This window comes from Zootoca vivipara, chromosome 9 (genome assembly GCF_965207765.1).
Source record: "Zootoca vivipara chromosome 9, rZooViv2.hap1.1, whole genome shotgun sequence".
In the NCBI taxonomy this organism is placed as follows: Eukaryota; Metazoa; Chordata; class Lepidosauria; order Squamata; family Lacertidae; genus Zootoca; species Zootoca vivipara.
The window spans coordinates 69,774,658-69,793,593 of record NC_142592.1 but is presented as its reverse complement, the minus strand read 5'-3'; the positions used below and the strand labels follow the sequence as shown (position 1 = coordinate 69,793,593).

The following is an 18,936-nucleotide window of genomic DNA, read 5'->3' as shown; positions in this document are numbered from 1 at the left end:
TTGTAAAGGAAACCAGCACAGCTTTGAGCTAATCCAGGGGTGGAGGAACCTTCCTCAGCCTGAGGGCCACATTCCCTTCTCAGCAACCTTATGGGGGCCACATGGGAATGGTGGCCAGGGCCACAGACGAAAGCAGGAAGAGCAGAACATGTCATCTTTACTCTGAACACTAGGCTGGTTTCTACATGCAGCTACCCAGACTTCTCTGTCCCCCCGCCCAGGCAAGCAAGAGGCATGAACAGAGCGCAGGGGCACATCCCAGCCATACCCGAGGAGTCGGGGAGCAGTGGCCTGGGGAGAGGCCCAAGGGCCAGGAATGGAGGCTTTGAGGGCCACATTCAGCTTCAGTGTCTGAGGCTCCCCACCCCTAAGCTAAGCCCCTGCCTGGTCTTTTTCCTTCTTGCCTTCCTGACCCCCCTCCAGCTTCCCTCACCCGAGAACCACCCAGAGCTTCTCCTTGCAAACATCCCTCTTCTCACCTCCACTGTCCTGGTCGTGAAAGTTGGGGTCCAGTCCCTTCTCCAGCAGCCTGCTGACCTTCTCCACGTTCAGCGTCTGCACATATTCCATGAACTTCTTTAAATTCGCCTGCGGTCACAAAATCCCCAGAGGAAAGACATGTTAATGCTGATTTAGAACATTTATAGAATCACTAAACACTTATTGCTTGAGGGTTTTTTTTTGTTTTTTGTTATGTATTTTGTGTTCTCATTTTGTTATGTGGTCAACAGCCCTGTGATCTGATTCTTCAACATCAACTTTGTTGGACTGGTCATGTTGTACGGATGCCTGATGATCATCTTCCAAAGCAACTGCTCTATTCTGAACTTAAAAATGGAAAGCGTAATGCTGGTGGTCAACAAAAGAGGTTTAATGACTGTCTCAAGGCAAATCTTTTAAAAAATGTAGTATAAACACTGACTAGGAAACTGGCCTGCGAGCGCTCCAGTTGGAGAACGGCCTTTACCAAAGGTGTCATGGGCTTTGAAGAAACTCGATCTCAGGACGCAAGGGAGAAACGTGCTAAGAGGAAGGCACGCTTGGCAAATCCACACCGTGATCAACTCCCGCCTGGAAACCTCCATCCCACTGTGGAAGGACGTGTGGATCCAGAATTGGCCTCCACAGTCACTTACAGACTCATTGTTAAAACTGTGTTTATGGAAGACAATCTTACTCAGTTACGAGGGATCACCAAAGAAGAGGAAGAAAGGTCTTCAGAAGAAGGCTGGTATAATAATAATAATAATAATAATAATAATAATAATAATAATAATAATAGAAGTTGCATGCACAGTAGCAGCTTGAAATCAATGCTGTTTCCTGTCCCAGTTGCATTTCAAGTCACATCTCATCCAATCACTGAATTGTAGAGTTGGAAGGGACCCTGTGGGTTATCTAGTCCAACCCGCTGCAATACAGGAATCACAGCTAAAGAGTTCCTCACATATGACGAGGCACCCTGTGCTTAGAATCCTCCGATGAAGGAGAGTCTGCCACCTTCCAAGAGACTCCGTTCCACTATCAAACAGCCCTCACAGACATTTTAGCACCTGAGGCAAACCGCAAAATAATGCCCCCTCCCTGCTAGGGAAGAAGGGGTGAGTGAAAATCAAGGGGGAAATGAAGAGCTACATTGGGATCTGCTGCTCCTGTGGATTCTGCCGCCCGAGGCAGCCACCTCGCCTTGCCTCAAGGTTGGGCCGGCCCTGGGAGCAGCTTTCTCAAATGTATGCACCTCAGCTTAATGTGGCTGATGTTGTCGAATTGGACGGAAGCTGCTTTGAGGGGAAACACGCCAAACAGCAGCAGCATTTCTCATGAAACTACAGGGGAGATTGCGGAGATTTTCATGCGCACATGGTTCCTTTGATGGGAGCACACTGGAGCCAGAGTATAATTGTACGCAGCCTTAAAACACATAGGTGAGGGCCCTCACATTCCAGCATGCATACAGACAAATATGGCTTGTTGGCAAGATGCAGCCGCCACCTGGAAGTGTCCTGTGACCACTGTGGGATGTGATCCATGAGAAGCAGTCAAGTACAACATTCCTTGTAATGCTAGAGAAGACAAGCGAGGGAATGTTTGGTCCAGCGAGTCGAAACTTCCTGTTCCTCCTGGCTGGAACATCCTTCCTTTTGCATGTGATAGAAGGTGGGCATGACCTTACCTGCCCAGGTAACAAAAGGACGAATCACACAGCACCCTTTGTTTGGCCAGCTTCTAGCTAGGACTGCTTTGCTAGCTCTCAGCTAGCAGAAGCACTGGGATTATCCCACCATATGGGGTAGATCCACATGTATATATTTGTAACTAAGTCTGCCTTCAGGAATCCAATTGTGAACTGATGTGAGTAAACTTTTTATTGACTTTGAATAAGATTGTGGTGTCTTTACTTTTTAAAGAGGTACTGTATTCAAGGAGGAACGTACAATTCAATCTGAGACAGATTGAGAGGCTCACATGAGCCTGCAACCAGCTATCTGCTGTGCATGTAAAAAAGGGGGGGAGGTGTAACTCTGTTACATAAAGTTAGGAAGGATATTAATAAACAATATATCCACTCCTGCAACCCTGAACATTCCCACAACCACTGGGTGATTGATAGCACTCACACATCTCCCTGTACTTCCAGTGAATTTGTACAATGCACCAGAAGAAGCGTCCCCATTCTCCTGTCATTGCAGGCATTCGTTGTACAACTGAACAACCGAGACCGGCAATCTGTTTCCGGCCTCTTGCTTCTCATCAACAGCTTCTCTGGGGGGACCACAGGACACCTGCGGATCTGCCAGAAGACGTTGTGGGGGCTGCCTCCTTTTATTTATATCCCTTGTTTGCATGGTGCTGCAGCCAGAACCGCCACTCTTAAGCGGCGCAATCTCCCCCCGGCTGCCTCTCAAATCGAAAGCACTCAGAGAGACAAGATCAGACCCCTCAAGGCCACCTCTCCATCGGGGGCCAGCCGGAGGGAGTCGCTCTTGACCATGTTTTGCTTGCCAGCGGCACCTTCTACCTTCAGGCTCCCGTGCACATTCCACCGTTACACCTCTCCTCAAGAGAACATGGGCAGATGGAGAGCTTTGCTCATATATTTAGCTTGTTGTGACCTGCCCAGCAGGGCCGGCTCTAGGTAGACCCTTGGTGGCGCAGTGCGCCAGGGCGCCGGGCCGGTAGGCAGGGCATCTCCGCCCCTCAGCGTCAGGGCGGCTGACCTGCTCAAGACTGCCCTGCTGCCCACCACCCCAGTTAAACAGCTTGGCACATGGATAACTTCATTTAGGTGACTTTGAGATGGCTGCTGGAAGGTGGCTGAGCGAAGGAGTGTGTTCCCTGCTCCCTGGACAGCAAAGAACAGCTCTCAGGGATCAGGGTTGATGGGACACAGCTTTTCAAAATCTCTCCCCCACCACTTTGGTGTTCGAGAATTCTGCTTTCTTTCCTTTGCAAGGCCAACCACACCTTGGGCATTTTCCTTCGGAGCCTCTGAGCAAGGCTCCGACATTATCCTGTGAAAACGCAGCTCTAACATGTCACCCCAGATGTTTTATTTTGGAACATATGGGCATCACAAGCCGCACACGAACCATTGCGTCCTGCCTTGGTCAGGGCCTCACATGGAGTCCAATTCTGGGCACCACAATTTAAGAAGGATGTTGACAAGTGAGCAGAGGAGGACGATTGAGATGATCAAGGGCCTGGAAACCAAGCCTTCTGAGGAATGGTTGAGGGATTAGGGTATCTTTAGCCTGGATAAGAGGATCATAGAATCATAGAGTTGGAAGAGACCACAAGGGCCATCCAGTCCAACCCCCTGCCAAGCAGGAAACACCATCAAAGCATTCTTGACATATGGCTGTCAAACCTCTGCTTAAAGACCTCCAAAGAAGGAGACTCCACCACACTCCTTGGCAGCAAATTCCACTGCCGAACAATTCTTACTGTCAGGAAGTTCTTCCTAATGTTGAGGTGGAATCTTCTTTCTTGTAGTTTGAATCCACTGCTCCGTGTCCGCTTCTCTGGAGCAGCAGAAAACAACCTTTCTCCCGACTCCATATGACATCCTTTCATATATTTGAACATGGCTATCATATCACCCCTTAACCTTCTCTTCTCCAGGCTAAACATACCCAGCTCCCTAAGCCGTTCCTCATAAGGCATCGTTTCCAGGCCTTTGACCATTTTGGTTGCCCTCTTCTGGACATGTTCCAGCTTGTCAGTATCCTTCTTGAACTGTGTTGCCTAGAACTGGACACCGTAGGTACTCCAGATGAGGTCTGACCAGAGCAGAATACAGTGGTACTATTACTTCCCTTGATCTAGATGCTGAAAGGAGACTGAAAGAATATATGATAGCCCTCTGCAAATATCTCAAGGGCTGTCACATGGAAGAGGGAACAAGGTTGATTTCTCCTGCTCCTCTCCTGAAACTAGTTCCTGAACGAATGGCTTCAAGTTACAAGTAGATTCCGATTAAACATCCGGAAGAACTTCCTGACAGTAAGAGCAGTTCTGATACACCAAGGCCAAAACACCAACACGGCTTGCTAATATAAAGAACAATTTTACTAGATAGAACACACTAAAGTGCAACATGCATGTCAAAGCTGGAGATACTTATAGACAAACAGACAACTAATGGCACAACTCCGCCAGTAATGTACATAATGATGAGCGTCAAAGCGCAGTGCAAACAGGCAAATTTTCTTGCAGATAGTTTTCTGTTAGAAGCGCAAAGTCATGTAAACTGGGAATGGTCACAGGACAGGATTCTTCCCATAGTGGTATGCTCTTCTTCTTTGGAAGTTTTAAAGCAGAGGTTGAATGGCCATCTGTCAGGAATGCTGTGGCTGAGACTCCTGCATTTCAGGGGGTTGGACTAGATGTTCCCGGGGGTTCCTTCGAATTCTGCAATGCTATGATTCTGTAGTAGAAAGGCTTGGGAGGGCTGGCCCGTGCTCTGATTCCAGAAGTGCAATCCGTTCCAGCTGTTCCTGAGGCTCTGCAGGCACTCAGACAAGAGGCGAGCAGCCCTCCTGCACAACTCCAGAGCCTTGCCCCCCCTCCCATGCCCCCTGTTGCCTGCTTTGCAAGGGACTGCCTGCTGCTGGGTCCACATCTGATCTCCAGCCAAGAGAAAGGCGAAACCACAGGGAGAAACCTCAGGGCAGCATGCAAAGCCCAGCAGAAGCCTGCGCTGTTCTGCAAAGAACATCTTGGAAAGGGAAGAGCAGTGGGCCAGGATGGAAGTGGCCTTTGGGGTGCAAGGCGGAGGCTGCATCTCTCTGGGGGCAGACAAAGGAAGGGGCACCTCCCACCCCCGGTCGCACTCCCCAGACAGCAGGGGAGCCATCTCTGCAAAGGCAGTGGCAGTCAGACAGGTACAGATGAAAGAAAGAAAGAAAGAAAGAAAGAAAGAAAGAAAGAAAGAAAGAAAGAAAGAAAGAAAGAAAGAAAGAAAGAGCAGCAGAGAGTGAAACTATGGAACTCCCTGCCACAGGAGGCAGTGATGGCTACCAACTTGGACAGCTTTAAAAGTGGATTTCAAATACACACACACACACACACACACACATTTTAGCGGGACCCGGCCACGCATTGCTGCGGCCCAGTCAGGGCCCCTGTACCCCAGTGCAGGACGGTAGGATACCCCTCCCTCTGTTGGGGAGTGTTGGCCCCTCCACCCTGTATCTCTATACCTTGGCCCCCACCTTTGGAAATGGAACTGTCTGAATCATGTCTGTTTGGCAGGGGGTTGGACTGGATGGCCCTTGTGGTCTCTTCCAACTCTATGATTCTATGATTCTATGTATTATAGTCATTGGCCAGTAGGTGGCGCTGTGTTGAGTTCCTTAAAATTGGCTTTTGCCTGCCTTAGGTGTGACATCTGTCTATGCAAACTGTATAAGATCCTTCGCGTATTCGCATGTGATGTTGTGTCAAAGTTTCAACGCAATCGGTCAAGCGGTTTCGGTGAAAAGTGGAGACACGCAAACATGATCGGGGGTGGTAATTGTATTATGATTTGGCATTGTTTTAATGAGGCTATTATTGGACTGTAATTGAAAGCTAGCAAAAATTATTATCAATAAATAAATAAAAATGAAAAAAGATCCTGGAGGAAAGGGCTATTGATGGCTACTTGCCACTGTGGCTCTGCTGTGGCACAGGCAGCGATGCTTCTGACTCCCAGTTGTTGGAAACCACAGGAAGAGAAAGGGCTCCTGTTTTCAAATCCTGCTTGCTGTTTTCCCATAATGTTAAATAAATTGGGAGTTCTCATTAATAAATGCACCAATAAAAAACAGACCAAGAACTCGGGCCAATATAAGATTCAATAGTGAGAATAATCCCTACGAACAAATCAAATATGAATTGCAAAAGCAAAAATACATATAGAAGTTTAAACTCAAAACTACAAGGATATATACAACAATAATCTGTTACAGCATTAGATGTTACTGTGTTTCTCCGAAAATAAGACACCCGTCTTATATTTATTTTTTCCTCAAAAAAAAAACACTATGGCCTATTTTCAAGGGATGTCTTATTTTTTTCCTCCTCCTGCATTGCTGCTGTGCCTATTACTATGTCTTATTTTCAGGGTATGGCTTATATTCCTTGAATGCTTAAAAATCCTGCTACAGCTTATTTTATGGCTACGTCTTATTTTCGGAGAAACAGGGTAGGAGTCTTTCAATTGGGTCGAGTTCATGCTAGTCCAAAATCAGGATATATCAATGTCATGTTTGATGCAGAAGTCTTAAAGTCTCAGGCATGAGTCAGAAATCAGAAGTCAGAGTCTTATAGTCTCAATCATTAATCAGAAATCAGAAGCCAGGACAGGGCCCTGTTTTGGTGTCTTCACCTTCATCAGCTAAGTTTAAAGAGATCATATAAGTGTATCCTATTATTTTCTGCGTTTCTCAGAGTTGGCAACTAAGCTCAACGTGTATCCAGAGATTCTCTGAGTGCCCACAGACCGGAGGCCCACCAAAGCCAGAAACTTTCTTAAATTATCACATTTGCTATTGTGCTGCAGTGCTTAAGAGTGTCAGATTAGGAGCTGCTGGGAGACACGAGGGTTCAAAGCCTCGCTCAGATTTTAAGGGGCAGTCACTGCCTCTAAACCTAAACCGCCTTGCAAGGTTGTTGTGAGGATGAGGCGAGGAGCAGGGAGAACCACGGACGTTGGGGGGATAGAAACGGAAGAAGAGACAAATAGGCGATAACTTCACAATATGCACAGTGGTTTTATGACAACTTTGCTTTGCTTTCCAACATGTGGGGGCCTGCCGCTTGCCCACTTGCCCACCGGCTCTCAGCCAGAGAGACCCACCGAGGGAATATCCCAGAGGCTAAGTCATGAGTTGACATACTAAAAAGTTATTAATGTATTATTATGCATTTTGCTGAGGAGCTGTGGATTTTCATTAAAGTTGCTGGTGCTGGGGAAAAAAATCCAACTGCTTGTGATATTCTAATGCAGCTCACCACTAATTTTACATATAAATATGCATCTATAATTTATATGCGTTCCATAGATATGCAATTGATATTTAATTAAATTTCCTTCTCCTAATAATCTTTGTGATCACAAGGTATGCAATTATTTACTAAACCGGGAAGCCCTTTCCTCCCATCTCAGCCCCTGAAGCAGAGTCTGGCGGCTGCTGCAGAAGACCCCCTCCCATACCCTCCAACATTTCTGATGAAAATGGGCACCTTCTGCCCAACATCAGGACGTTTCTCCCATGTCTGATCTCCCGCACCCACAGACATCATATGCACACATACTTCTCTCACCTTGAGCTAGTTACAACTTCAGCCTTGCCTACCTCGCAGGATTGTTGTCAAGAAAAAAATGTGTGAGGGAAGGGATAGTGTGCGGCACCTTCCACAGATAAATGGAATAGAATAAATTTCTAGCTGTGAGCTGCCTTGAAAAATTGGGGAAATGATCACGAACATACCAGAGAATGAATCCTATTGAACTCAGTGGGACTTACTTCTGAGTAAAATTGCTCAGGCTTGCAGGGTAAAGTTCAATTTACAAGAAAGGAATAAACACTCCACACCTATTTCCTAAAAACTGCTGGCTGTTGAAGCCTTGCAATGAAAGAATTTAAAGTAGATTGCTTACATTTTCCTGCAAAATTATAAGAAGGGCTTTATATGTCAGTCACCATTTCCTTCATTTTGTTACAGAAATGATGGGGGGGGCACACACCCAGGGAGTGACCAAGGGGGCAACAATAGACATCCGCAGAGGCAGTTGAGCAGGGGTCAGCAACCAAAGGCTCATGGGCCACACGCAGCCCACAGGGGTCGTTTAACCAGCCCCTGACCGAGCTGACCGCTCGGCAAGTCCCCCCGCGCTGCGCTAAACCAGTGCAACGCAGCATGGGCACTTGCTTCTGCGGCGCCGGAAATTGGAAATCATGTCTTTAGGAACATTAGGAAGAACTTCCTGACAGTAAGAGCTGTTTGGCAGTGGAATTTGCTACCAAGGAGTGGGGTGGAGTCTCCTTCTTTGGAGGTCTTTAAGCAGAGGCTTGACAGCCATATGTCAAGAATGCTTTGATGGTGTTTCCTGCTTGGCAGGGGGTTGGACTGGATGGCCCTTGGGGTCTCTTCCAACTCTATGATTCTATGATTCTATGTCTGCGCAGACGCTGCAAATCGTGTGCGTGCACGCTCATGCGTGTGCACAATCCGGCCCATGGAGGGATCTCTGCTGGAGTGAACCGGCCCAGGCGAGGTAAACCTTGCCGACCCCTGCAGTTGAGCAAGTCACGTGTTCTGAAAGCCCATCTCCAGACACAGGGCCGGCTCTAAGGGCAGGCTGGGGGGCGCAGGGCGCCAGGGGGGCGCTGCGCCGCGCGTGGGGCCCGCCCACCAGCCGCAGCAAGAAGCAGGGGGGAGCACCGGAGTGCCCCAACATGCTTAAGACAAGTCCTGAGTGAAAGTATATGTCAAGAGTTTTATTGTTCTTCCAGTGATGGGGACTTAAGAGGTGTTGGGAAAGGTGTCTGATTTATGGGTATGTTTAGCCTGGAGAAGAGAAGGTTAAGGGGTGATATGATAGCCGTGTTCAAATATATAAAAGGATGTCATATAGAGGAGGGAGAAAGGTTGTTTTCTGCTGCTCCAGAGAAGCGGACATGGAGCAATGGATTCAAACTACAAGAAAGAAGATTCCACAAACATTAGGAAGAACTTCCTGACAGTAAGAGCTGTTCAGCAGTGGAATTTGCTGCCAAGGAGTGTGGTGGAGTCTCCTTCTTTGGAGGTCTTTAAGCAGAGGCTTGACAGGCATATGTCAAGAATGCTTTGATGGTGTTTCCTGCTTGGCAGGGAGTTGGACTGGATGGCCCTTGTGGTCTCTTCCAATTCTATGATTCTCTAAATTGACCTCACGCTAAACTTGTGTCACTCTTGTATAGCCCTCCCCATTTGTGACATGCTAGCAATGTAGGGATGATGTATCAGTGATGCCTCTCAAAGTGTCTTCTGGGTTTTAAAAGGGGATCTCACCTCATGCTCGGGGTTCTTACTCCTGGGGGGACCTGTTGTGCAACAATAAAGATCATGGTCTACTGATCGCTGTTTTGCTCCGAATTCCTTGGCTGGAACGTCCTTCTTTTACTGACCACATGGACCCGCAGGGGACTTGCACCCTGATGAGCTGGGCTGTTGAGTGGCCTCTCACCCCGTAATTTTTCCTTAACAGTATTTTATCCTGTTCTATGTGATATTTTGTTTTCTTTGTTTGTGATGACTTTGGCGTCAGAAATAAATAATACGTGTTTATTCCTTGTAGTTTTTTACTCTTCTGTAACACGCCTGCTGCTTTGCAAGATTCCCCTTTCGATTTATTTATTTTTAATGTTTTAAACGAGGGAGAAGAGAGATTGAGAAACACGAAAGTGGGGCAAGAAATGTTTCCCCTCCAATCCCGAATCATGTAACCAGGAACCCTATTTGCTTGTCCCATGGACACACACAAACACACACACACATCCCTTCGCACCAATCAATCTCGTGCTGATCAATCTGTCTCTGGGAACGCCTGCTGCTGCCCCTCTGCTCTCCCATCAGCTGTGAACATGAGGGCGATCAGTCAATAATATGCTACATCTCGGCCTGGGGAGCCGACTCTCACTTGCCACTTTTCGTGCTCTGTACACTTAACAGAACCCGAGAATCCCTGACAATCGGGGTGCCCCAGACACACACACACAGACACACACACCCCAGCCTCATGGCTCTGTGGATTGCACCCTTTCCAGCAAACAAGCCTGCCTTTCCCCTCCCCTACGACTCCCAGCCGGCATCCAAGGATGGAGGGGAATGGAGAAGCAGCTTCAAACTCTTGAGACTCCTCCGTATTAAAAGACATTCATAACAAACCACAGGCAGCAGCACTGAAAATTCAGAGGGCAGGCAAGCTCCATGTGCAAAGCAGCGGCAGACTTGTTTGCTGGAAAGGGTGCAATCCACAGAGCCATGAGGCTGGGGTGTGTGTGTCTGTGTGTGTGTGTCTGGGGAGAGAGGGGCAATTGTGGAACAAGCGTGGCCTGGGGAGACTTCTGAGGGCCAAGTAGAGAGGCTTTTGTAAAAGGTTTTTGTAAAAAAAAGGTAAAGGACCCCTGAATGGTTAAGTCCAGTCAAAGGTGACTATGGGGTTGTGGTGCTCCTCTCACTTTCAGGACGAGGGAGCCGGTGTTTGTCCACAGACAGCTTTCCAGGTCATGTGGCTAGCAGGACTAAACCGCTTTTGGAGCAACAGGACACCATGACAAGTGCCAGAGAGCATGGAAACGCCGTTTACCTTCCCGCAGTACCTATTTATCTACTTGCACTGGTGTGCTTTCGAACTGCTAGGTTGGCAGGAGCAGGGACAGAGCAACGGGAGCTCAGTCCGTCCCAGGGATTCGAACCACCCACCTTCTAATTGGCAAGCCCAAGAGGCTCAGTGGTTTAGACCACAGCGCCACCCATGTCCCTTCTACCTCACTGTGAACCTTCTACCTTCAAGGCACGCCACTCCCTACATCAATTTATCTGCTAAGGAGACTCCAGTTTTCCAGGGTGCAAAACTGGGAAGAGGTTTTGCTTCCCACGGTGTAGAACATCCATATGTCCCCCAAGAGCCCCGACCAGAAGAGGACAAATGTACAGTGAGCAGTGATCTCTCTTTGAAACAACCTTCAATTCCCTGGAAAACAGAAGGCCTGCTGTTTTAGCTTTAAAACCCTGGAAGCCAATCCAGGAATCCACGCAAAGTCACTGCCGTTTGGCTTCTGCCTCTTGCTGGAGAAAGTTGGCCCAATGCCAGCTGTGCCCCCTGGTCCGCTCTCTCCGACCAAGGGCCTCTTCCATATTGATTGATGCCCTCAGGGTCACACTCTGACCCCAATCTGATCCAGTCCTAGGGGGCGAGAGTTAAAATACCAGCAGTCGTTGACTCACTCCTCGCCAACCAAGGAAGGAGCGGAGGGCTTCTTCCGTCCTCTGTTTGGCCTGGCAGGGCTCCACCGCTGAAGAGCTGGCTCATGAAATGTTAGGAGTACTAAAACAGCTTCTGGAAATTAATTTGCTTCCTGCTAGAGTCTCTGCAAAAGGGCAGCATGGAGAGAAAGGAGTCGTCAGCCTTTGGGGGCACAAGAGCTGCAGACAGCCAGGGATTCAGGGACTCTGAGGTTATTAGGGACTCTGGTCAGACCTCACCTGGAGTACTGTGTCCAGTTCTGGGCACCACAGTTGAAGAAGGATACTGACAAGCTGGAATGTGTCCAGAAGAGGGCAACCCAAATAGTCAAAGGCCTGGAAACGATGCCTTATGAGGAACGGCTTAGGGAGCTGGGTATGTTTAGCCTGGAGAAGAGAAGGTTAAGGGGTGATATGATAGCCATGTTCAAATATATAAAAGGATGTCATATAGAGGAGGGAGAAAGGTTGTTTTCTGCTGCTCCAGAGAAGCGGACACGGAGCAATGGATTCAAACTACAAGAAAGAAGATTCCACCTAAACATTAGGAAGAACTTCCTGACAGTAAGAGCTGTTCGACAGTGTAATTTGCTACCAAGGAGTGTGGTGGAGTCTCCTTCTTTGGAGGTCTTTAAGCAGAGGCTTGACAGGCATATGTCAAGAATGCTTTGATGGTGTTTCCTGCTCGGCAGGGGGTTGGACTGGATGGCCCTTGTGGTCTCTTCCAACTCTATGATTCTATTATTATTATTATTATTATTATTATTATTATTATTATTATTATGGCTTGCTTAAAAATAAAAAATAAACTACAGAAACATTTGCTCAGACAGAAATTAGAGCAGAAATCATGCAAGCAAATATAAGTGGGATTCACCAAGAATCACAGAATCATGGAATCATTGATTTGTAGAATTGGAAGAAACATCAAGGGACATCTAGTCCAACCCCGCTGCAATGCTGGAATCGCAGCTAAAGAATCCTTGGCAGGTGGCCATCCAACCTCTGCTTAAAAACTTCCAAGGAAGGAGAGTCCACCACCTCCCGAGGCCGTCTGCTCCACTGTCGAACGGCTCTTACTGTCAAAAAGTTCTTCCTACTGCTTAGTCAGATTCTCCTTCCTTGTCATTTGAAACCACTGGTTAAGGAGCCCTCGGGAGCAGCAGAAAACAAGGTTGGTCCACATCTGAAGGCAGCCCTGTTTAGGGAGGCTTTTAATGTTTAATAGATTATCTTATTTCATTTTTCTGTTGGAAGCCGCCCAGAGTGGCTGGGGAAACCCAGCCAGATGGGCGGGGTATAAATAATAAATTATTATAATATTATTATTATTCCATGGGAAAGCTATTTGAAGATTGCTAACACATCAGCCCTCAGGGTTTGTCCAGACTTCCGCTTGTGTGGTTTTGCCTTTGCCTTGATGCTTCCCCCCAAAAAACCACTCTTTAGAGCTAAATTGGAACAAATGGCAATCTTCGGTGTTCCAATTCAGTGCTAATCCGGTGGGTATCCTGGGGCTGTGGATGAGCGGGGAGCAGAGCAAACGATGTAGGTTTCAGCAGAAGTCAAACTGTAACAGAACAGAAACAGCGCCGATTGTGGGAGAAAAAGAAACTGTTGCCTCCTTGCATCTCTAAGCAGTATCGAGCTATTAGTGACTAACTAGCTTCCAGCATGCGTTACAAAAGTTGTCAGGAGTCCCAGTTAGAAGGCAACAGAGGCAAACGTACAAGCGGCTCGTTCCCCAAGGAAGGCAGCCCATTTATTTACTTTTTGCAACTTTGCCCATTTTCAAGGGATTTCGCTCTGATCGTGAGGAAGGTGATGCCTCGTAATGAGGATGACCTCTCAGACAGCAGGAAGAAGACCAGGCTAGAGATATGACTGCTTAATTGCAAAGCCCGTAAACAGCTTTCGTTTAAGGAAAAGCTTCAGAGGCTCAAGCTGACACCAATTTGGCTCGGCTCTAAGGAGCGCTGATCTGCTGGAGAGATTTTCCCCAAGCGCCGGCGTTTCGAGCGTTGTTTCAAGAGCTGCATCATGCACCAGCTTTTGTGGCACAGAAACAAACCTGATCTATGCACTGTTTTCTGCCGGCGCCCCTTATGAAAACACACCCTTTCCCTTTCGGCCTGATGGCATCATAACTCGAGCCCCAGCTGGGAGATCATTCCTCCAAGAGAGCGGGAAACTTGGCAAGGCTTTCAAAGGATAGCCTTGGCTTTCCTCGGACGCTTCGGTTACACGATTCTGAAATTATGTCCCACAAAGCTGCGAAAGGAGCGGCAGAGCGGAGCCGCGTCTCTGGTCAACAGAGGACCCCCTGGAGAAACCCCCTCCCGATGTTACCCCAACCGAGATCCTGTTTGTGTGTAACATTAGAGCTTTGCCTCTCGTGACCTTGTCAGTGTCCCGCGGGTCGAATGCTATTGAAACTGTGTCAGGAGTGAAGGAGGATCTTGGGCCAAAGCGAAAATCTGGAAGGCGGCAGCAAAATAAACAAGGCACTCGTGCGGAATCCTTTTTTTCCGTGTTACTCCATATGGCAGCTCCAGATGAGCTGGAATCGAACCGTACATTCCATTCCACTGAAGCTGACAGCAAGCTGCTCGATGGAGCCTCTGAGAGATTTCTGCAGTCTTGCAGGGAACAAACGAGGGAGCCGGGGAGGAAAGGAAGCCAACGGACCCAATTACCCTCTCGGCTGTGTCAGCGCTGTCGCCTGCAGGGTGATACTTTGCCTTTGGTCGCAGGCCTCGCATAGCATGCTGCTGACACATTATAGAAGCATGTGCATGCGCGCGCACACACACACACACTGCCTGGTATAGTCACTGTGGGGCATATTATTGCCTCTTCTCATAACCTGACCTCTGCTTCCATTTCCAGGGAGAAGATGTTCTAAGGCAGCCACTTGGAACTGTCTGGGGAGCCCTGCCCTGTCCCCTGGGGGTCCTCGTAAAATTAGCTGCTTAGTCGGAATCGCCTTTCTTGTACAGTGGTACCTCTGGTTAAGAACTTAATTCATTCTGGAGGTCCGTTCTTAACCTGAATGTTCTTAACTTGAGCTTCCACTTTAGCTAATGGGGCCTCCCGCTGCCACTGCGCCGCCGGAGCACGATTTCTGTTCTCATCCTGAAGCAAAGTTCTTAACCCGAGGTGCTATTTCTGAGTTAGCGGAATCTGTAACCTGAAGCGTCTGTAAACCGAGGTACCACTGTATATTTTTCTGTATTTAAATATTTAAATAGCAGACTGGGGCAGGGGGAAACCTTCTCAATAGAAGTTTCCACAGTTTGGTACAGAGAAGCTGTAGGGATGGTTTTGGATATCTTAGGCCAGTGTTTCCCAACCTTGCGCCTCCAGATGTTTTGGGACTACAACCCCCATCATTCCTGACCACTGGTCTTGCTAGCTAGGGATGATGGGAGTTGTAGTCCCAAAACATCTGGAGGCACAAGGTTGGGAAACACTGTCTTAGGCAACGCCTTCTGCTCTAGATACCTCCCCAAACTCCTGAGTTGTCAGGAGAGGTCCAACTCCGTACTCCCTCCTTGACTGAGACAAGATCTGTTGGGGTGCAGAGCAGGTCCTCATCCGTAGTGGCCCCCCTGCTTTGGAACACCCTCCCCAAAGAGGCTCCTCTGGCTGGCTGTTAGTTTCAGCAGCCAATGAGAGTGCTTCTACATGCAAGGCGGTTTCCTTGGCTTCTGTTCTCCAGGCCGTGTTTTTAGGGATGCCGCTGGGAAGTGAGTTTTAGAGCGGCATGTGCTTTTTATGCCATGATTGCTAGTCTCTATTGTCTATCATTTTGCATATTTCATGTGCAATGCTTCATGTATTTTCCTTTAACCAGAGAGAGACTTATGAATTTATAAACTCAGCAAACAAACATGCAGGTTTTGTGGGGGTTCATTGAAGTGTAACCAATGGGATTCTGCGTGGTTGACTTTAGACAACCTCCAGCTTCTCTTCCCAACTTGGTCTAAATAAAGCCAAGGGATGAGATCCTGTTGCCACCAGTATGGGGTCTGCCTGATGCACACGGTTTAGGGATCAAATGCCTGAGTTAACTGGATGGCAGTGAGAAACACCAGGGCTACGTCACAGGGAGTGTTAGAAATCAAAATATTTTGGGGCAAGGGACTTTGGGCACAATATACAATTTTCAGCATGGGGGAAATTATGGCGAGAGGATTTGAAATTTCCAGCGTGTTATACATTAAAAGAAAATTGTATGAAAGTGATGTATCGCTGGTATTTAACTCCAAGTAAACTAGCAAAAATGTACAGGAAAAATTCAAATATTTGCTGGAAATGTAAAGAAAAGGAAGGCACCTTTTACCATATGTGGTGGAATTGTAAAGTAATAAAGGAATTATGGGAAATGATATATAATGAATTGAAAAAAATGTTTAAATTAACATTGGTGGAATTGTAAAGTAATAAAGGAATTATGGGAAATGATATATAATGAATTGAAAAAAATGTTTAAATTAACATTTGTTTTAAAAAAACAACAGAAGCCTTTTTGTTAGGAATTGTAGGTGCAGAGATACCAAAGGAGCTGAAAAGACTATTTATGTATGCTACAACAGCTGCAAGAATGCTGCTTGCCGAAAGTTGGAAAGACAAGTTTCCTACCAGACCGGACTGGCAGATTAAACTATTGGACTATGCAGAGATGGCAAGAATGACTGGAAAAATCAGAAACTGAGAAGATCAAAACTTCAACAAAGAATGGGAGAAATTTATATTATATTTGACAGACCACTGTAAACACTTGAATTCTTTGGCAGGTCTTAAACAACTCTTGTAATGTTTTAGAGACTTTGAAGGACCAGAAAATTAGGAGGATTTATAATATGCAGTTGAAAACGCTAATTAAAGAACCCACAGAGGGGAGGAGGGAAGTCCAGAGATTCAGAAGAATCTTGTGTAATTTTTACTATTTTTGATTTTGAGTGTGAATGAATTTGTAAAACTAAATCAAAAAAATATTTTCAGAAGAAATGAAAATATTTTATTTTCTCTCTATACCCAGGATTGTTGTTGTTTTTCCAGCCAGAGCTCAGTGCCATTGCCATTCTAAGAGAACAAGGGAGGGGGGGATCACTATCTGTACCACAGTTAAGTCCCTGATTCTGTCATCAAAGATTCAGAGTCACCCCAGTAAAGATGATCAGTGTTTAAGTGTGGATGCCATGCAAAGGATTGGCAGTACAGCTGAAACCTGGGAGTGTTTTAACGGACATACACACTCACGGAGATTGCTTCGACTGTTTTGCAGAGAAGGCTGGCTGTGAATTGGGGTGACCCTGTTCAGTCCATTCAGAGCGAGGGCAAAGAACAATGCCCTCGCTCGGAGTTGGCTTTGAGTAGGATGCCCTCACTTTGCAAGGGTGGATCCCGGGTTGGCTGGGAGTGTTTTTTGTTTTTTAGCAAATGACACTAATGAGGGAAAAGTGCAGCGAAGAGGCAGCAAAGGGTATGTTTTTAAAAAGGTAAGCAGAGAAGAGCTTTCAAGAAGCTGCGGGGAAATCACAACTTTTTCCTAAGAGAAAATGAGCTGCACCCTTTATTAAGCCAGCTAACATGATTGGATTAGCTTGTTCTATTCGGGGTAGTTTTTAATGTTATAAACCAGGCATGTCCAACAGGTAGGTTGTGATCTACCAGTAGATCACTGGACGTCTGCGGTAGATCACTGGTAGATCATTGGCTCCCCGCAAAGAAGCTGAACAACTGTGGCTCCCCTAAAATAAGCTCAACATTTTACCTCCTCCCTGGAAAAACTCAACAACTTTGACCCGAACCACCCCCCAAAAGCGGGTAGATCACTGCCAGGTTTTAACTCTGTGAGTAGATTGCAGTCTCTTGGGAGTTGGCCACCCCTGTATAATCCACCCTGTGATGAAAGGTGGAATTATACAAATGAATGAATGAATGAATGAATGAATGAATGAATGAAATCATTGACTGGACAAGTCTTGAGTTGGGTCCCCTTTTATCTTCACTTGACAGCCCCCACGCTTGCTTCCAATCAGGATTTTATGGGAAACGCTCCTGCCTTCCCATAAAATCCCAGCATCACAACCCTCTGAAAGCAGAGCTGGCTCATCAGGGCTGCGTCACCGCCAAGAGTTTGCATCCCACCTTCCTGCCTCTTGCTTTTTAAAAAAAGTTTCTTTCCTTTCCTTACCTGCCTTTGCCTGATGTTTTGTATTTCATGGATTTCCCAGTTTCCCAGTTTCATCAATGCACCCTCCTCCAACCGCTGCAGCCCTGCCTTTCCCCCTCTCCCCCTTCATTTCTCTCCTCTCCCTCTCAGTCTTATATTTTGCTTATGGCGTTTGATGTGTTAGTGGCGTTACCTGCCATTATTTTGCGATCTCCCCTGCACCTTAGTCTCACTGCAATTCCACTCGCTGTACTGCTGGCGATTTAGTGCCTTGGAACATGGACATCTGTTTCGGTCCATCTCGGATTCTGGTTTAACCCCTTGCACTGGCTCAACTGACTTCTTCTGTACTGCTGGCGATTTAGTGCCTTGGAACATGGACATCTGTTTCGGTCCATCTCGGATTCTGGTTTAACCCCTTGCACTGGCTCAACTGACTTCTTAAAAATAGGCTTGCTAGGTCAAAAAGGGCCACCTTGCCCAGAAGCAGCTGGCCAGGTTCCTCCAGACAGAGAGAGAGAGAGAGAGAGAGAGAGAGAGAGAGGCTGAGGAGGGCACAAGGGCAACCAAGTGTCACCTCCACCTATCAGCATCTGATAGTCAGAGGTAGAATCAGAATCATAGAGTTGGAAGGGACCCTCAAGGGTCATCCAGTCCAACCCCCTGTACTGCAGGAATTTCAGCTAAAGCATCCATGACAGATGGCCACCCAATGTCTGCTTACAAAACCCTTCCCTTTTCTAATATTGGCTGTCCTTCTTTGCTGGCAACCACAATTGCATTCCGTCATGTCAGGAAGAAGCAATACGAAGGGGGTTAGTAGTTTGGTACTAGGCAGGCCAAGGAATGCTCATAGTAAAAAGCTCCAGTGAAATATGCAGCAGTAAAGACAAGAAGCAGGTGAGTGGCAGGTCCCCAGTGCAGCTGGAACAGGAGCAGAGCCTCCAACAAGGAGGGAAATAGGAGACCTCATCCATGAAGGCTGCCCCTTCTTGCTCTTTCACAAGCATGGAGGCCTAATAGTTCGTGAACGCTGAAGGCGCCATGCCAGAATTACCGATCGCTCCCATCACAACCTGGGATTTATCTCCGGGCGTCGAGGAAAGAGTTATGAGCGGGTCAGCTGCACGCCAGGGAAATGGTCTGTGCTCTGCTGCAGCTCGGCTGGTGAGAAGCAAGGTGAGAGGAGCCTTGCCGTGTCTTTTGTTCCCACAGCTGCGGAAGAGCTTTCTTGGAAACCAGGGTCCCTACCTCAGCCA

General features: G+C 47.3%; 1 protein-coding gene across 6 annotated transcripts in view; it reads right to left on the bottom strand.

Moving 5' to 3' along the window:
- Window positions 1-18,936, bottom strand: part of SHANK3 (SH3 and multiple ankyrin repeat domains 3) — a 419,062-nt gene that overhangs the window by 261,243 nt on the left and 138,883 nt on the right. For all 6 annotated transcript variants that reach the window (XM_088676559.1, XM_060279323.2, XM_088676556.1 and 3 more), the window contains one exon: window positions 480-588. In XM_088676559.1, the coding sequence (XP_088532685.1) occupies window positions 480-588 (109 nt within the window). The remainder of the gene's footprint in view (window positions 1-479; window positions 589-18,936) is intronic.